The sequence below is a fragment of the Hibiscus syriacus genome, unplaced genomic scaffold (genome assembly GCF_006381635.1).
Source record: "Hibiscus syriacus cultivar Baekdansim isolate YM2019G1 unplaced genomic scaffold, ASM638163v2 tig00117047_pilon, whole genome shotgun sequence".
In the NCBI taxonomy this organism is placed as follows: Eukaryota; Viridiplantae; Streptophyta; class Magnoliopsida; order Malvales; family Malvaceae; genus Hibiscus; species Hibiscus syriacus.
Genome location: NW_024063537.1, coordinates 69,540 through 83,425, shown reverse-complemented (window position 1 = coordinate 83,425; position 13,886 = coordinate 69,540). Strand labels below are relative to the sequence as shown.

At 34.0% G+C, this 13,886-nt stretch overlaps 2 protein-coding genes and 2 pseudogenes across 2 annotated transcripts; 1 reads left to right on the top strand and 3 right to left on the bottom strand.

The window, feature by feature from the left end:
* Positions 1-394: 394 nt before the first annotated feature.
* On the bottom strand, positions 395-2,726 carry LOC120197232 (probable 6-phosphogluconolactonase 1). Its single transcript, XM_039198831.1, is given in 5 exon segments — positions 395-1,069; positions 1,774-1,909; positions 1,997-2,021; positions 2,024-2,190; positions 2,652-2,726. Coding segments are annotated over 4 exon segments (798 nt in total). The 5' UTR covers positions 2,169-2,190; positions 2,652-2,726; the 3' UTR covers positions 395-577.
* Positions 2,727-3,715: 989 nt separating this feature from the next.
* LOC120197233 lies at positions 3,716-4,992 on the top strand (annotated as a pseudogene).
* Positions 4,993-8,371: 3,379 nt separating this feature from the next.
* On the bottom strand, positions 8,372-10,368 carry LOC120197229. Its single transcript, XM_039198829.1, has 5 exons — positions 10,035-10,368; positions 9,864-9,934; positions 9,500-9,675; positions 9,067-9,175; positions 8,372-8,938 (listed from the first exon to the last, which is right to left on the bottom strand). Exons 1-5 carry the CDS (start codon positions 10,318-10,320, stop codon positions 8,642-8,644), a joined length of 939 nt encoding a protein of 312 aa, XP_039054760.1. The 5' UTR covers positions 10,321-10,368; the 3' UTR covers positions 8,372-8,641.
* A 1,736-nt stretch (positions 10,369-12,104) lies between these two features.
* On the bottom strand, positions 12,105-13,741 carry LOC120197236 (annotated as a pseudogene).
* Between the last annotated feature and the right edge of the window lie 145 nt (positions 13,742-13,886).

The window sequence follows — 13,886 nt, the reverse complement described above, 5'->3', positions numbered from 1 at the left end:
TGAAGTTTCGATTTTTAATGCCGGAAAATGTGTCGAACACGAGTATTTAATACGAATAATGATCGAGATATGTTTAGTACTTTCCATTATTTAATGATGGATGATTAGGAGTAGGTAAAGAAGCTAACCTCTTAATTTTAAACTGATGTCAAGATGCAGATTAGGTTTTTAAGTATTTTAATCTCAATCATCATCCATGCAATTATTAGTTGAATGCTTGAAGCTATCCAGATGATGTCAATGGCAAGTTTTTTAATCATATCTTAAAGCATTGTAAATCATGAACCTTTCAAACCCTACTTTAGATCAAATTATGCTCTGTCCCTGTTCCAAAATTATGGGGACTGGAAGCATAATTAACCCTTGGTTACGCAACATATGAAAATGCTTTTGCACTAATACCCCAACTTTTTATTTTCATCTCAGAAAGAAAAGAGATGAAAAAGAAAACAAAATGAACATATAACAGAACAGAAGGGAATAAATAGTAGGAAGTAATCGAGGACGACCGGTTGACGGGTTTGAAAACCCTACACTACGTACAAACATACACTTTCGCCACGAAACAAACTCGACCCTACTCGGAAAATCGGAGACTGTCCAGTTTCGATGCAGCTGGTTTGTCCAAAAACCATACCAACTTCCCTTTCGTTGGTTGGACTAACCGTGCAGGCACCGATGGGTTGTCGGGTCCGATGTTATCGATTGCCAAGTGCACAGCCTCTGCTTTGCTCTCACCTGTCACGACGATTGCAACGTTGGATGCTGAATTGATGACAGGCAAAGTGAATGTCATCCTCTCGGGAGGTGGTTTGGGGGAATCGGTGATGAACGTTACCCATTCGTCCTTCTCATCGAGCGCTGCATGATTAGGAAACAGAGAGGCAACGTGACCATCAGGGCCCATGCCAAGAAGGATAAGGTCAAACTTGGGGCAGTCGCTAATGTCGGAAACACTGACCATCCTCGTTTTAACGAGCTGCCGAATAACGAATGTGTATTCATCAGCAGCTTCCTCTGCTGAAACCGAATCATTGATAGAATGAACATGGCTGGGAACAATCGGCACCTGCGGCAAATATAAGGCATAAGCACACGTGCGCATACGTAATGTGGCATAAACTTAACAAAACAAACGGAAGCATAATTCTTCAATCAACCTATCCATTGATGAAAGCTTGCTGAATCATAGAAGTGTAAAATGGTGATACCACAACGGAAAACGTGGAAGGAAGCCCCTCTAAGCAATAGCAGAAAACGGTCTCATCTTCGACACAAATGTTTTAAGCAGCGATTCAATACAATTGTGATTTTCATCACTTAAAAGTGGTACTCGAACTTTTATCATATCCGATTCAAAAGAACATAGATCATACTTGATAACCACAACACAGTGAAGAATTCAACAAGCAAACATCGGAATCACTGAAAATAAGGAAACCTCGAACCCACTACTGAATTATCAGCTAGTGAAATATCAACTAATATACCAGTTAACACAAGCTTGTTATGAACAAGGCACACAACATCATAGATGAGGAATTCGATCTTAAAAACTTCTAGCACAGGCTAATAATTCAAGATCCGAAGTTCGAACCGATCAAGTCACTGAATAATGAAGGAACAAATCCATCCTTGTGCATTATCTAACCAGGGAAATCCAGGAACAGAAAAACACCAAATTTACCAGCATCACAACAAGCATCATATTCTTGTCAAAAGTTCCCTTCATTTGGTTCTCGAAAAGAAAGAACTACGAAACCATATGCAAACCTTGGAAAGAAGGCCATCCTTTGCAAGCTTATAATTGCTATCTGAGTGGCTTTTCACAACGACGCGTTCATCCGCCCAAAATATATACCATTTACCCCAGTCTACAGTCTTGTTATAAGGAGCTTCACAGAGTTTACTGCATCAACACACACCAAACAAAAAGAAAAGTTTAAAGACACCAAAAATCACAAAAACAAAACATCGAAAAGTAATGGATCAATACCCCATTAAGCCGATGAGAGAACCCCAGACAATGCAATAGCAAAGACACCCCTCTCTTTCACTGCAGCCTCTGACAGCTCGGCAATATAGTCAGCCAAATCAGTCCTTAGCTCATCCAAATTCTCAAGAATCCTCAGTTCTCCTCTATTATTTTTAACCCCAGATATTGCCATGCTTTTGACAATTTTACCAACTCTAACATGAAAAAAAAAGGGTACCAAAAGTCACAATTAAGCACATAATAGGGCCAAGAACACACAAATTAATGAACAATGAAGAGAAAATGTAGCCATTAATCCTCGTAGGCTCGTAGCTCAAAGTCATTATCAGATCATGGTAAACAGTCAACAGAATCTATGATTCAAAAGTAAAAAAGGAAAACCCAATAACACAGTTTAAGATTCATTAAACATAACCCAAAAACAACAAAGTGATACACAGCCAAAAGCAAATCACTCTATGCATGGAGTTTAAGAACTAGAAATTGAAGAAATGATCATCACAATCAGAGATCGAGCAAAAACCAAAACTTTAGCTGATTTGATGTGTCCCAACTCCCAAGCAGATGAATTTCATAGTAAAATCAGTTATACTAAGATATAAAAAGGAAAAAAATGATAAAAAAGGCTGAAAATTTAAGAAAGGGAAATGCTTACAAAGAAGAACAAGCTAGAAAGGGAAGAAAGGAAGGGTGGTTGCAGAGAAGCAAGAAGGAAGAAGGTAGAGGGGTAATCAACAACAAATGAAACAATAATTATATAATAATAATAATAATAACACAAAAAACATATATATAAATAAAAAGCTGTTACAGAGAAGAAGCTGAGAATTTACCTTCTGGGTTTCCACGTGTGCAACCAATGATATTCAAGGAAAACACACACACATACACAAAATACTAATAAATTGTTTCTTTCTTTCTCTCTCTCTCTCTCTCTCAATTAAAAAGCAATTTCCTCAAAAATAAACAAACCCAGAATTTAAATTTGTTTTCTTTATCTATATCTCTTAGTTTATCCTTATTTTCTATCTGTGTGAAGGAGATGAAGCAGAGAAGATCTATGTTTCCTAAATACTCTGTCATTATCACATTAATTGACGCCTGGGTTTTAGTTAATGTTAACAAACTGATATTAAATTAATTAAATTTTTTATTAATTTTGGACCCCGTTTTTGGAAAAGAAAAACAACAGAGCCCCAAAGATCTAACCGAACACTTGTCCAACTCAGATGCTGACAAATGTACCCGTGGGACTTTTTGTCTTGTAAGAATAAAATAATTTTTTTATTATTATTTATTTTACTTTGAGGGGGTGATTGGATCATGGAATGTAAGATTCCTGGTGGGTATTTTTTTTTCTAGATTCAAAATCCCATGTTTGGATGGGAAATATTCCCACTAGGAAGGAATAATATATTCCAAACAGTAAAAAAAATTATCCGTTTATCAGGAATGTTATTCCCATGCTTTTCTTAGGTATTCTTTTATTCCCTGTTCTATGGGCTAAAATACCCTCTTTTCCCGTTTACCTCCGCTTCTTCTCCCAAGCGTTCTTTGTTCTTGATTTTGATTTCACAATCTTATCTCCAATCCAATCTCTTTGATTTTCCACCGTTAATTCTTCCATTCTTGTATCTTCCACGATTCCAAGCTCTCTCTCTTATCTTCTCTTAAATCCCATATTTTCCCCAGATTTTTTTCTTTTCTTTTCCTCCCCTCTTTTCTCAGGAAAGAACGAGAAAGGAAACTTGTTTAAGGTATACCCAGATCTTGTTCACTTCTTGCTTCAGTTTTTATCGTTTTCACAAGTTTGTAAACTGTAGGTTTCTCTTGATTTTCTGAATATCCTCTGTTCTATTACTTGGGTGTTTGTTTCTCAGGAAAAAAAGAGAGAACCTTTTTACTTCTTGGGGTCCAGTTTTTCATCATTGTCTCAAGGTTTTGAACAATGGGTTCCTCTTGAATTTCTGAAACAAGGGGAAATATTTGGTCTGGAAGAGTGATTTCAATCAAAAGATCCAAGCTTTAGTGAAAGAAAAAGAAAATGAAAATCTAGTGTGATGTTTGTGAAAGAGCACAAGCAACAGTGATATGTTGTGCAGATGAGGCTGCACTTTGTGCTAAATGTGACATTGAAGTTCATGCAGCTAACAAGCTTGCAAGCAAGCACCAAAGGCTTCTCCTTCAGTGCCTTTCCAACAAGCTTCCTCCTTGTGATATTTGCCAGGTTCAGAATTTCGCTTTTTCTGGTTTATTTCATGAATTTTTTGTAATCTTATTTATCACTAGCGTTACGAAATCCGAACATAGTAATAGTATAAGAAATTAATCACGTCGTACTATGGATTTGAATCCTCTTAATACATGCTGAGTTTGAATGTTCTAACATAGACTGTGAATCTTGTGCATATATGTCATACAGGACAAAGCAGTTTTCATCTTTTGTGTTGAAGATAGAGCCCTTTTCTACCGTGATTGCGACGAACAGATCCATCCTGTCGGTAGCCTTGCCGCGAACCACCAAAGGTTCCTCGCCACCGAAATCTGAGTCGCCTTGAGTTCGAGTTGCAATAAAAAGACTGAAAACAATGTGTTGGAGCCACCCAACAAGAGTGCACCTCAGACTTCAATGAAAACGCCGCAACATCAGCACTCAAGCTTTGCTTCCCAATGGGCTGTTGATGATCTGTTAGAACTCTCGGACATTCAATCTCTAAACAAGGTGAGAAACTATTATTAATCCAACACTACGATTCGAGTTCGATTGAATTTTATTCGTCTTCCAATAATTTTTTTGTTCCTTGTTTTGTTGCAGAAAGAGCAGTTTGAGCTTGGAGAGCTTGAATGGCTGGCAGACATTGGTCTTTTCGGTGATCAATTGCCTCAGGAGGCTTTAGCACATACCGACCTACCCATGCCTCTTAAGAAGCCTAGAATCGAGATCCCAGACGATGACGACGAGTACTTCATGGTCCCTGATCTAGGATGAGGTTGTATGTGATGTGATCAAACTATATAGTTTCATATGTACGCATAGCATCTCGTCTTGCTTTCCGATTATGTTGCCTTCGTTTTCTTTATAGGAACAAGTTTTCGATGCGCTTTCGAACATGAACATACATATATGATCTTCAAGTTCATGGGAAATCATACTGCAATTTCATATAGATTTGGCTTGATCAATTCTAGAAGAGTTGTTTTTGAGGTGAATAAGATACTATTTGTTCAAAATCTTTTTAGCCTATTAATATATATATACGTTTTACAGAAATTGTTTGGAACCCGAATCTTTTAGGAAGAATAATAGTCTTTTATACTACTGATGTTACTCAACATATTAATGAAAGTTATAGTTGTGTTTCAATCCCATTAAGGAGAATAATATTCTCTTTTACTATTGGATTTACATGTAAATTCCCGTTGAGTGACTCATATACCAAAATTAGATGTGCGACGTGAGTCGGTCCGGTTTAGTCGGGAAGAAGACTTGGAACCTGAAGACAACAAAAAAGAATTAAAAAAAATTAAATAAATAATTTGAACCATGGACAAATCTAGTGACAGCTCCATGCTTGTTTCACCAAATTACAAAATTTTTGTATAATATTTTTGTTGATAGAAAGTAGGTTGAAAGGAGTAAAGATCAAATTTTGTGCCTTAGATAAAGAAACCAGTTCACTATCTTTCTACTTGATGTTCAGCGTCTTTACTTTATTATCATCGTGTAAATTATACCATCTAAATGTAACTGTTTATACCTTATGCCCCCTAACTTACGTTACCATCAAATAAAATCTTCAAAGAAACGGATTCGATCTCATCCTCTTCTTCGAATTCCGTTGTCGTTGCAATGGTTTTAGCTTCAGTGTTCGCACTTGTTCATTTGATAAGGTTGAGGTCGGACACCAGAGCTCTTCAAGCGTTGAGACGTTCTATTGACCCCAACATGATTCCACCGTCGTCGTACATCAGTTCGTGGGATTTCTCGGTGGATCACTGTTTCGTTTCCTGAGATGAAGAAAACTTCTATAGCTCTAAGCCATATTTGTTTTGTATGCAAGATTTACACATGATCCATTGAGACAGCAGAAAAAGCAATGTTTTATTTTATTTAAGCATTGCAAAAAAAATAATGAATTTTAAAGCACAATGAGAAGACAACAACATTTTATTAAAATATTAACAAATATAATGATGAATGACGGTGAAATATAAAAATTATAGATAATATGATTTTTAGTGTTATATTTTCTTACTTATTTGAATTATGTTTTTGTAATATAAATTAATGAGATAAATAATAATGATAAAGTATGCATAATTAAGTATAAATATAAAAGATAAATAAATAAATTATTGTATATAGAAGATATAATAAATATTATATATTAGATAACAAAAATAATTTACATCTTTTTATTATTATGAATATCTATGAAGAATTTCCACAATGTAAACATTTAGTTAAATGTTGATGTAAAATTTTAATATATTTTTACATAAATTATGTAAAAATTAATATTAATTAAAATTAAAATAATACATGATATATTTAAATACTCAAGTAATATATTATCAACAAATAGAATTTTTATATAAATAATTTTTATTTAAATATTTAGAATTTCACTTGTTAAAAAACAAATATAAAACAAGGACAATTTGGTAAAATATACATTCCAGTAATCTTTTATTCCTCCAACCAAACACTGTAATCTTACATTCCTGCCAAACCAACCAAACACAGTAATGTAACATTCCCAGTAATCCTATTCCCTGGTAATCTTTTATTCCCACTGGTAATCTTACATTCCGTGAACCAAACACACCCTGAAGGTCTCTGCATTTAAAAAAAAATTAATGTAATCATTGTATTATTTTCTCTCTCAATGTGACGTTCTAACTTAATATAATCATATGATCAACATAATTTTATGGTTGACCTTTATGGTATTGACATGACAGTTCATAAGACTAAAATGAAAATCTAAAGTGACAGATCAACGTAGCGGATGACATTACAGATTGATTAAATCGGTAACATGGGCGGAACATAACGAGGGCTAAGCTTGACCCCGCTAATTATTTTTTAAAGTATTAATTAATATTAAATATATATATATATATATATAACTTTTAGAAAATAAAAAAATCACCGAACCCCATAAATTAAATAATTTTTTATTTATGAAAAATAAAAAATATTTTAACTCCACTATAATAAATTTCTAATTATGCCCCTGAATTCAAACATGATAGATAGACTATTACGTTAGTACCGTGAACTGATACATTAGTACTGTAACGGTCAACTATGGTAAAAAAAAATCTATAAAACTAGCTTCTTTACCCTTTCATATATATATATATATATATATATATGTGTGTGTGTGAATTTAATATTATAAAATATGTTAAGTTTTCTGTGTATGAAGATTTTGGTGCTTCCCAACACCCCAACATTGCTCTCCAGATTATATTTGATAATTACTAAATCCATTTATTGCTAAATTATTGTATCAATTTAAAGAAAATATTGGAATAAACCAGACTTATTATACATGCAAAATAACTGATGCTTGCTAAAGCAAAAACATTTAATAAAATTTAATATATTACATTCCCTCACCCTTTGTTTAATTATTTTGTTCAATGAAGTGCACTTACCAAAGCTAATTTGGTGCAATATCCTTTTCAACCATATCGACATTCATTTTCCCTTTCAATATTTTTCTTATTTTTTGCAATTTAAATATATTGACCGAAAAGAGATAATTGTATTATTTTAGTCCGTAAACATTTCAAAAAAAAGGTAAATTATGTGGATAGTCTTTATATTTAGGGTCTGACCGACTTTGGTCACCAATTTAAAAATTAAAGGGAAATAGTTTCTAACGTTATCGATCCGTTCGATTTTAGTTCCTCAACCATTAATTTTCGTTAACCCCTTTTGTTTAAGTCCCTAACATGGTTGAAGGACTAAAATCAAACAGGAGTTAACGACTAAGGTACTAAAATCGATAATGTTATGGACTAACCCTTAATTTTAAAATTGATGACCAAAGTCACTCATACCAAAAACATAGGGGAATATTTGCATAATTTATGCTTCAAAAAATAATAAAAAATAAAAATAAATATTTAAGTTGTCTAAGTTCAATTCATGGTTAGTTTTGGCGATTTTCTTGTGCAAATTAACTTTGACTTTGAGACTTCATATACGTCGTGGATTATCAAATAATAATCCAATATATATAATAGTTTTAAAAAAATGAATTAGAAACCAACAAAATAGAAGTCTAAGAAAAATTACGGCTGGAAAATGCAAAGAATTCATGGCGTGCAGGGTTCTAAGTTGGACATGTAATCCTTTCCCTACTACTTTTTACAACTATTTTAATTAGATATGTAATCCTTTTCAATATTCATATCTAGACGGTTTACTCGAACACGATACAAAAATAAGTCGGACATGAATGTGTTCGGTTTCCCCCTAAGTTTTTCGATTGCTGAAAGATTCTTATAGGATCCATATCTCTAAACCTATGTTGAACCCGAAGAAAACCGAAAACCGAAACAACATTAGTTCATGCCCATAGTACAAAGAAAGTGTTCATACCTTCTGAGTTTCAGTCCCTTTTTTGTTCACTGTTTGAGGTACATCATTGTCATCTTATGCTTGTCGAAAGGCAGTCTTAATCTCCAATCCCTCTGTTTCCGGCTTAATGGTCTACCCTTGCTGTCGGGGTCCCGGTTCTCCTTCACATCTGCCAGCTTCCATACACAGACCTCTTGCTCGATCGAATCTAGTAAGAAGACCCCGCTCTTTTCTGTATGATTAAACTCCGCGTCTTCGATATAACAAACTCTCATTGTCATGTGTTTGAACCGGTCTAAATCATCCGGTACCTTAAGTAGTCTCTCTGCACCAGGAGATGATACCTGCAAGACCAAAGTCCAAACATCCATTTTAGATGATAAATATAATCCTACTTAACCAAGGCGAATTCATGCACAGATAGTAGAAGCCGTATCCGAGACTCGGCACGTAAGAACTAGCCACTTATTACCTCAAGACCCAAATCATCTGGTATTTCTCTTCGCTCTCCAGCTTCATCTAATCTTTTCTTATATTCTTGACTATAGCTCTGCAGTTCCTCCATGCTGGGACAACCATATCTGATGAAAGAAATATTTGTCTTTTAACATCATAAACCCTAGTGATTCAACTTCCATGTGCCAAGTTACATATATTATGGTCACACATACACATCGAAATATTATCCATCAAGCACAAAAAAATAAATCATAATTACTGAAATCCAGCAAATGGTTAACATGGGACACCAATTCTCACAGAACTGTTCCAACTAAAAACAACTCAAATGTATACATACATACATATATATACATACATACATATATATATATATATATATATATATATATATAATTTTAAATTCTTAAAATCATTCACTAAAGATGCTAAGGAAGAATACTCACTCATGTGACAATTTGTCAAGCCTGACATAAATGTATCCACGAGGTGAAGTCTTGAAAGCATAAAGTTTGAAGTCATCGCTAAACAGCTTTAGTACATCATGGGCAATAGACAAAACAGATTCACCCCAAGGAACACCTTGCAATACAACTCCACCACCATCCCCTCCATCACCAAGCTACATTAATAAGAAAAACAACTCGTTACCAAAAGCAAGGTACCCTGTATAGCTTCAAACAAAAAAACTAAGAAACTACTAGAGGAATTCGAGTAGTTAATTAAAAACAAAGCATTGCAATGGTCCCGTGATTCTCACAGCAATGTGATTTCTGCTCATGAAACTAAGAAACTAGAAATGATGTATACCTTGGGCTCGACGTCATCATCCTCTTCTTCCCACCCATCTGTGTTTTCTCCATCATCTTTATCTGTTTCATCTGCAAACTCCAAGAAATTGAAAAAAATAACCTGTTACTGACACGGGACTTTTATCGAACACTTGGAATGCACAGAAGAAACAACACTAAATAAACATACAAAAATCCGGGTCCTCTTCTTCTTCTTCTTCTTCTTCCCGGTGATCGTTTTTATTATGGACGGAGGTCGTGCCGTGTAACAGACGGCGAGTGAAAGAAGAAGCGAAAGAGAAAATGGGGTTCAGTCCAAGAGAAGAAGCAACAGCAAAACGAGAAGAAGGATTAAGGGAAGTGGGGAGAGGTAAAGGAGAGAGTCTGGCAGTAGAGGAAGATGAAGCAACGAAGACCAAAGGAGGCCTTCGAGAGCTTCGTAACAGAGACCGGAATATAATTCCGCCATTGGTCATTGTTCTGATTTACTTTTGCCGTCTCCCTCTTCGGCTGCTTCTTACTGCATAAACCGACCTTCACCAGCTATTATTGGCTCCACTAATAACTCGACTCTCTAATAAAAAAAATTAACGGTCTGAAGTCTGAACTGAATGTAAATTTGTTATTTGAAATATAAAATATAAAATTAACGATTATCATATTTTAGAAAATATATCAACATTTAGATTAGGTTGTAGTTATTTTTTAACAGAAAAAGACGAATTTAAAACATAATTAATAGTCAAATGACTATTTTGTAACATTTAATAATTAAGAGACTCGACAAAGCAACATCCAATAGTTTGGAGATCATTTTGTAACTTTTAATGGTCGAATGACTTAACAAAACAGTGTCCTATAATCGAATGATCATCTATGTACTTACCCTTTAATTTAATATAGTAAAACACCTTAAGTAACTTCAATAATAAAAATAGTATAACTCTACCTAGAGGTTTCCAATTTGAATAGTTGTGTGTACTAAACTATGTGTAAAATATTAAAGGGTAAATTATATGTTTAATATCTAAACTATTAGTTTTGGTTTATTTTAATACCTAAACTTTAAATTTTTCAAAATCACACCTAAAGATTAGTTTTTGTTTTATTTTAGTACCCGTTCAAAATTTAATATTCAGTTTTGAAAAAAAAAATGAAAGTTTAAGTACTAAAGTGGACCAAAACTAATAGTTTAGGTACTAAACAGAGATACTAAAATGAAACGAAAACTAAATGTGTAGTTTATCCAATACAAAATTGGGGTATGTACTGAACTGTTGATTTTGGGCTTTTACACGTTAAAGCCCAATTGTTTTATAAGCAGACTCGGTGTCCAACACGCTATTAACTGCACATGATAGGCCCTAAAACGTATACATCTGTATATTAATTTATGGAGAACAAAAAGGGTTAATTTCACTATACAGGTCTGAAATATGGTATAAAATTATAAATCAATCCATTAGTTTGAAGCATTTCAATCGAATCTTACAGCTAATTTGTTGTTTCAATCAGGATTTTTTTTTCAAAAAGAACTGAAGCTACATCAGTATTTATATTAAATACTGATTTAAGAGCACGTTGTTCAAATTTGACAAAAATACATTTAAAACGAAAGATGAAATAAAGAAATAAAAGACTTAATTTTTTTTTTTAAAATTGATAAAATCTTAATTTAAAAATGACAAAGAGGTCTATGTACTTTTGAAGAAAAAAATGTGGTTTCGTATTATTTTTTCTCTCAATGTGACCATCTAAATCAAAAAACAAACTCAAGGGACTTGAAAAAGTAACGTCCAATAGTCAGAAGACCATTTTATAACTTTTAATAATCAAGAGACTTAATTAAATAACATTCTATAATTAGAGACCATTTGTGTACTTTACCCTTAATTTTTTATTATATAATAATTAATAATATATTAAAATATTAATGTTTAAACAGATTAATTTATAATAAATCATGAAAAGTATTTTTGTCAATTTAAAATTTTCTCTAAATATGTACTTTTATTTAGTGATAAAAAAGAGGTTGTACGAAGTAATTGTTTTTGTTACGTTCTCGTTTCTAATGTTTTACTTTAACTAATTTAGACCGACCCACGTCGCACATTTAATTTTGATGGATGAGTCTTTCAACATATATTTTCTGCATACACAATGATTCAAATCGACTTCTACATAACTCATAACCCTACTCTAGTGTCAAATTCATTTTTATATAGGAAGGAAAATCGACATAACTACGCATAATAATATAGGAAATATAGCAATGTTTTTTCATAAACTAAGGGTGCTCTGCAAATGAGATGTTTTGTGCATCTAAACTAGAGGAACTCATTGATTGAATCAACAAAACAACAAAGGCATGTTTTCATCGCATTTATGTTGGAACATTATACGAAAACTGCACCATCATCATCCACAACAATTTACTGCTTCACCCCAAAAATCAACAAACAGTACTCACATTATCAAAGATATTAATCATTATCAATGCACAATCTCATTTACTACCTCCTTGGACCCCACCGAAAAGGTAGTCCAGAGAAGATCCACCTCCGGGGCAGAATGAACCTTGGTGGAAGGTCGATCCTGCATCCATGAAAAACACGTATTAGCATAGGATCTCGATGACAAATAACCGTTCCGTATGCTTAAAATCTTAAAGGACTTGTAAAGCAATCATAATTAGGGCCTAGGGGATATATACCGTAACGAAATTGCCAGTGTTCTGACCGTCAGAACGCATGTAATTGTTTGTGGACGAACTGTTATTAATACCAGCAGGAACCTGCTTGGTGACATCTACTGATTCAGGAGCAGAGGCAGGTTTGGGGACGGCCGGTGCTTCGGCCGGAGCGGCTCGGGAGTTGTTTGTAGCTGGTTTCGGAGCTTCTCCACTCCCAAACAGATAGCCCAATGAACTCTGCCCACCACCACTGCTAACTCCACGACCCATCTTTTCTAACTTACTAGGACATACAGGGAGGAGACAAACAGCACAAAGTAAAGAGTCTAAAGACCACTAAGTTAGACAAAAGGTAGGGAGACATAAGCCATTGGAGCAGATGAAGATGGTATGAATATAAATCAATTGATATTATACAGCTACACTCAAAGAAATTCCCCAATGCTCAGCCATTAAGGATAACACCACTACACATTGTGAGATCCTGTAAACATTTGTTCCATTACAACTTCGATTTCGAGTTTAACACACTACACTCGAAACCGAGCCAATTCGATGCACGAAGCACAATTGAATCATATGTCGCAGCTAATTTGAAAAGTCCTTCAACAAATCACAGCACGAAAGTTAAAAATCCTAAACATCTAGGCGTGTTCCGATTGTGCATCGAACAAACAAAAAGATTATCATAAATTCCTTACTCAAATCAAAACAAGACACCTCTTTTTATTCCACATTTCATTATCGTATGAAATTTATCATATAATTACTCTCTAAAGATAAAGTAAAGGCAAGTAACTTATATTTTCACAGAATTTCCAGTACTTCAGCTCCTAAAAAAAGATCCAGTAATATGCTTGCAGCAGCATCGACGCAGTTAAACAAATCAGAAGAAAGCAAACGTCACAATCCAGAACCTCTTAACTTTCTATTGCACAGCCAAAACAACAAAATTCAAACAAATCAACGAGACGTAAAACTGAACAGCAAAAGCGAAAAACATCAAATCATATCAAGAAATTGATGGTTGAACTCACTGAGTACAAAACTAAACCTTACAAACGCGAAGGAGAATAAGAAGAGATCTTGGGCTAGGGTTTTGAAATTACCTGAAAATGCCTTTGGAGATCAGATCTGGAGAAAAGAGAGTGGAAACAACAGCCGAGAGTGACAGCAACAGCTTACTGAAGAAGGACAACGAGATGCGAGCGTTTTTATATCTAAGGACTGAAAATATAGTTTTTCCAAAAAAATAATACTAATAAACTAATAATATTAAGGGTAAACTACTTGAATGATCATCTAACTACGGGATTACTGTCAATATAACCACTATTTTTAAAATTTCAC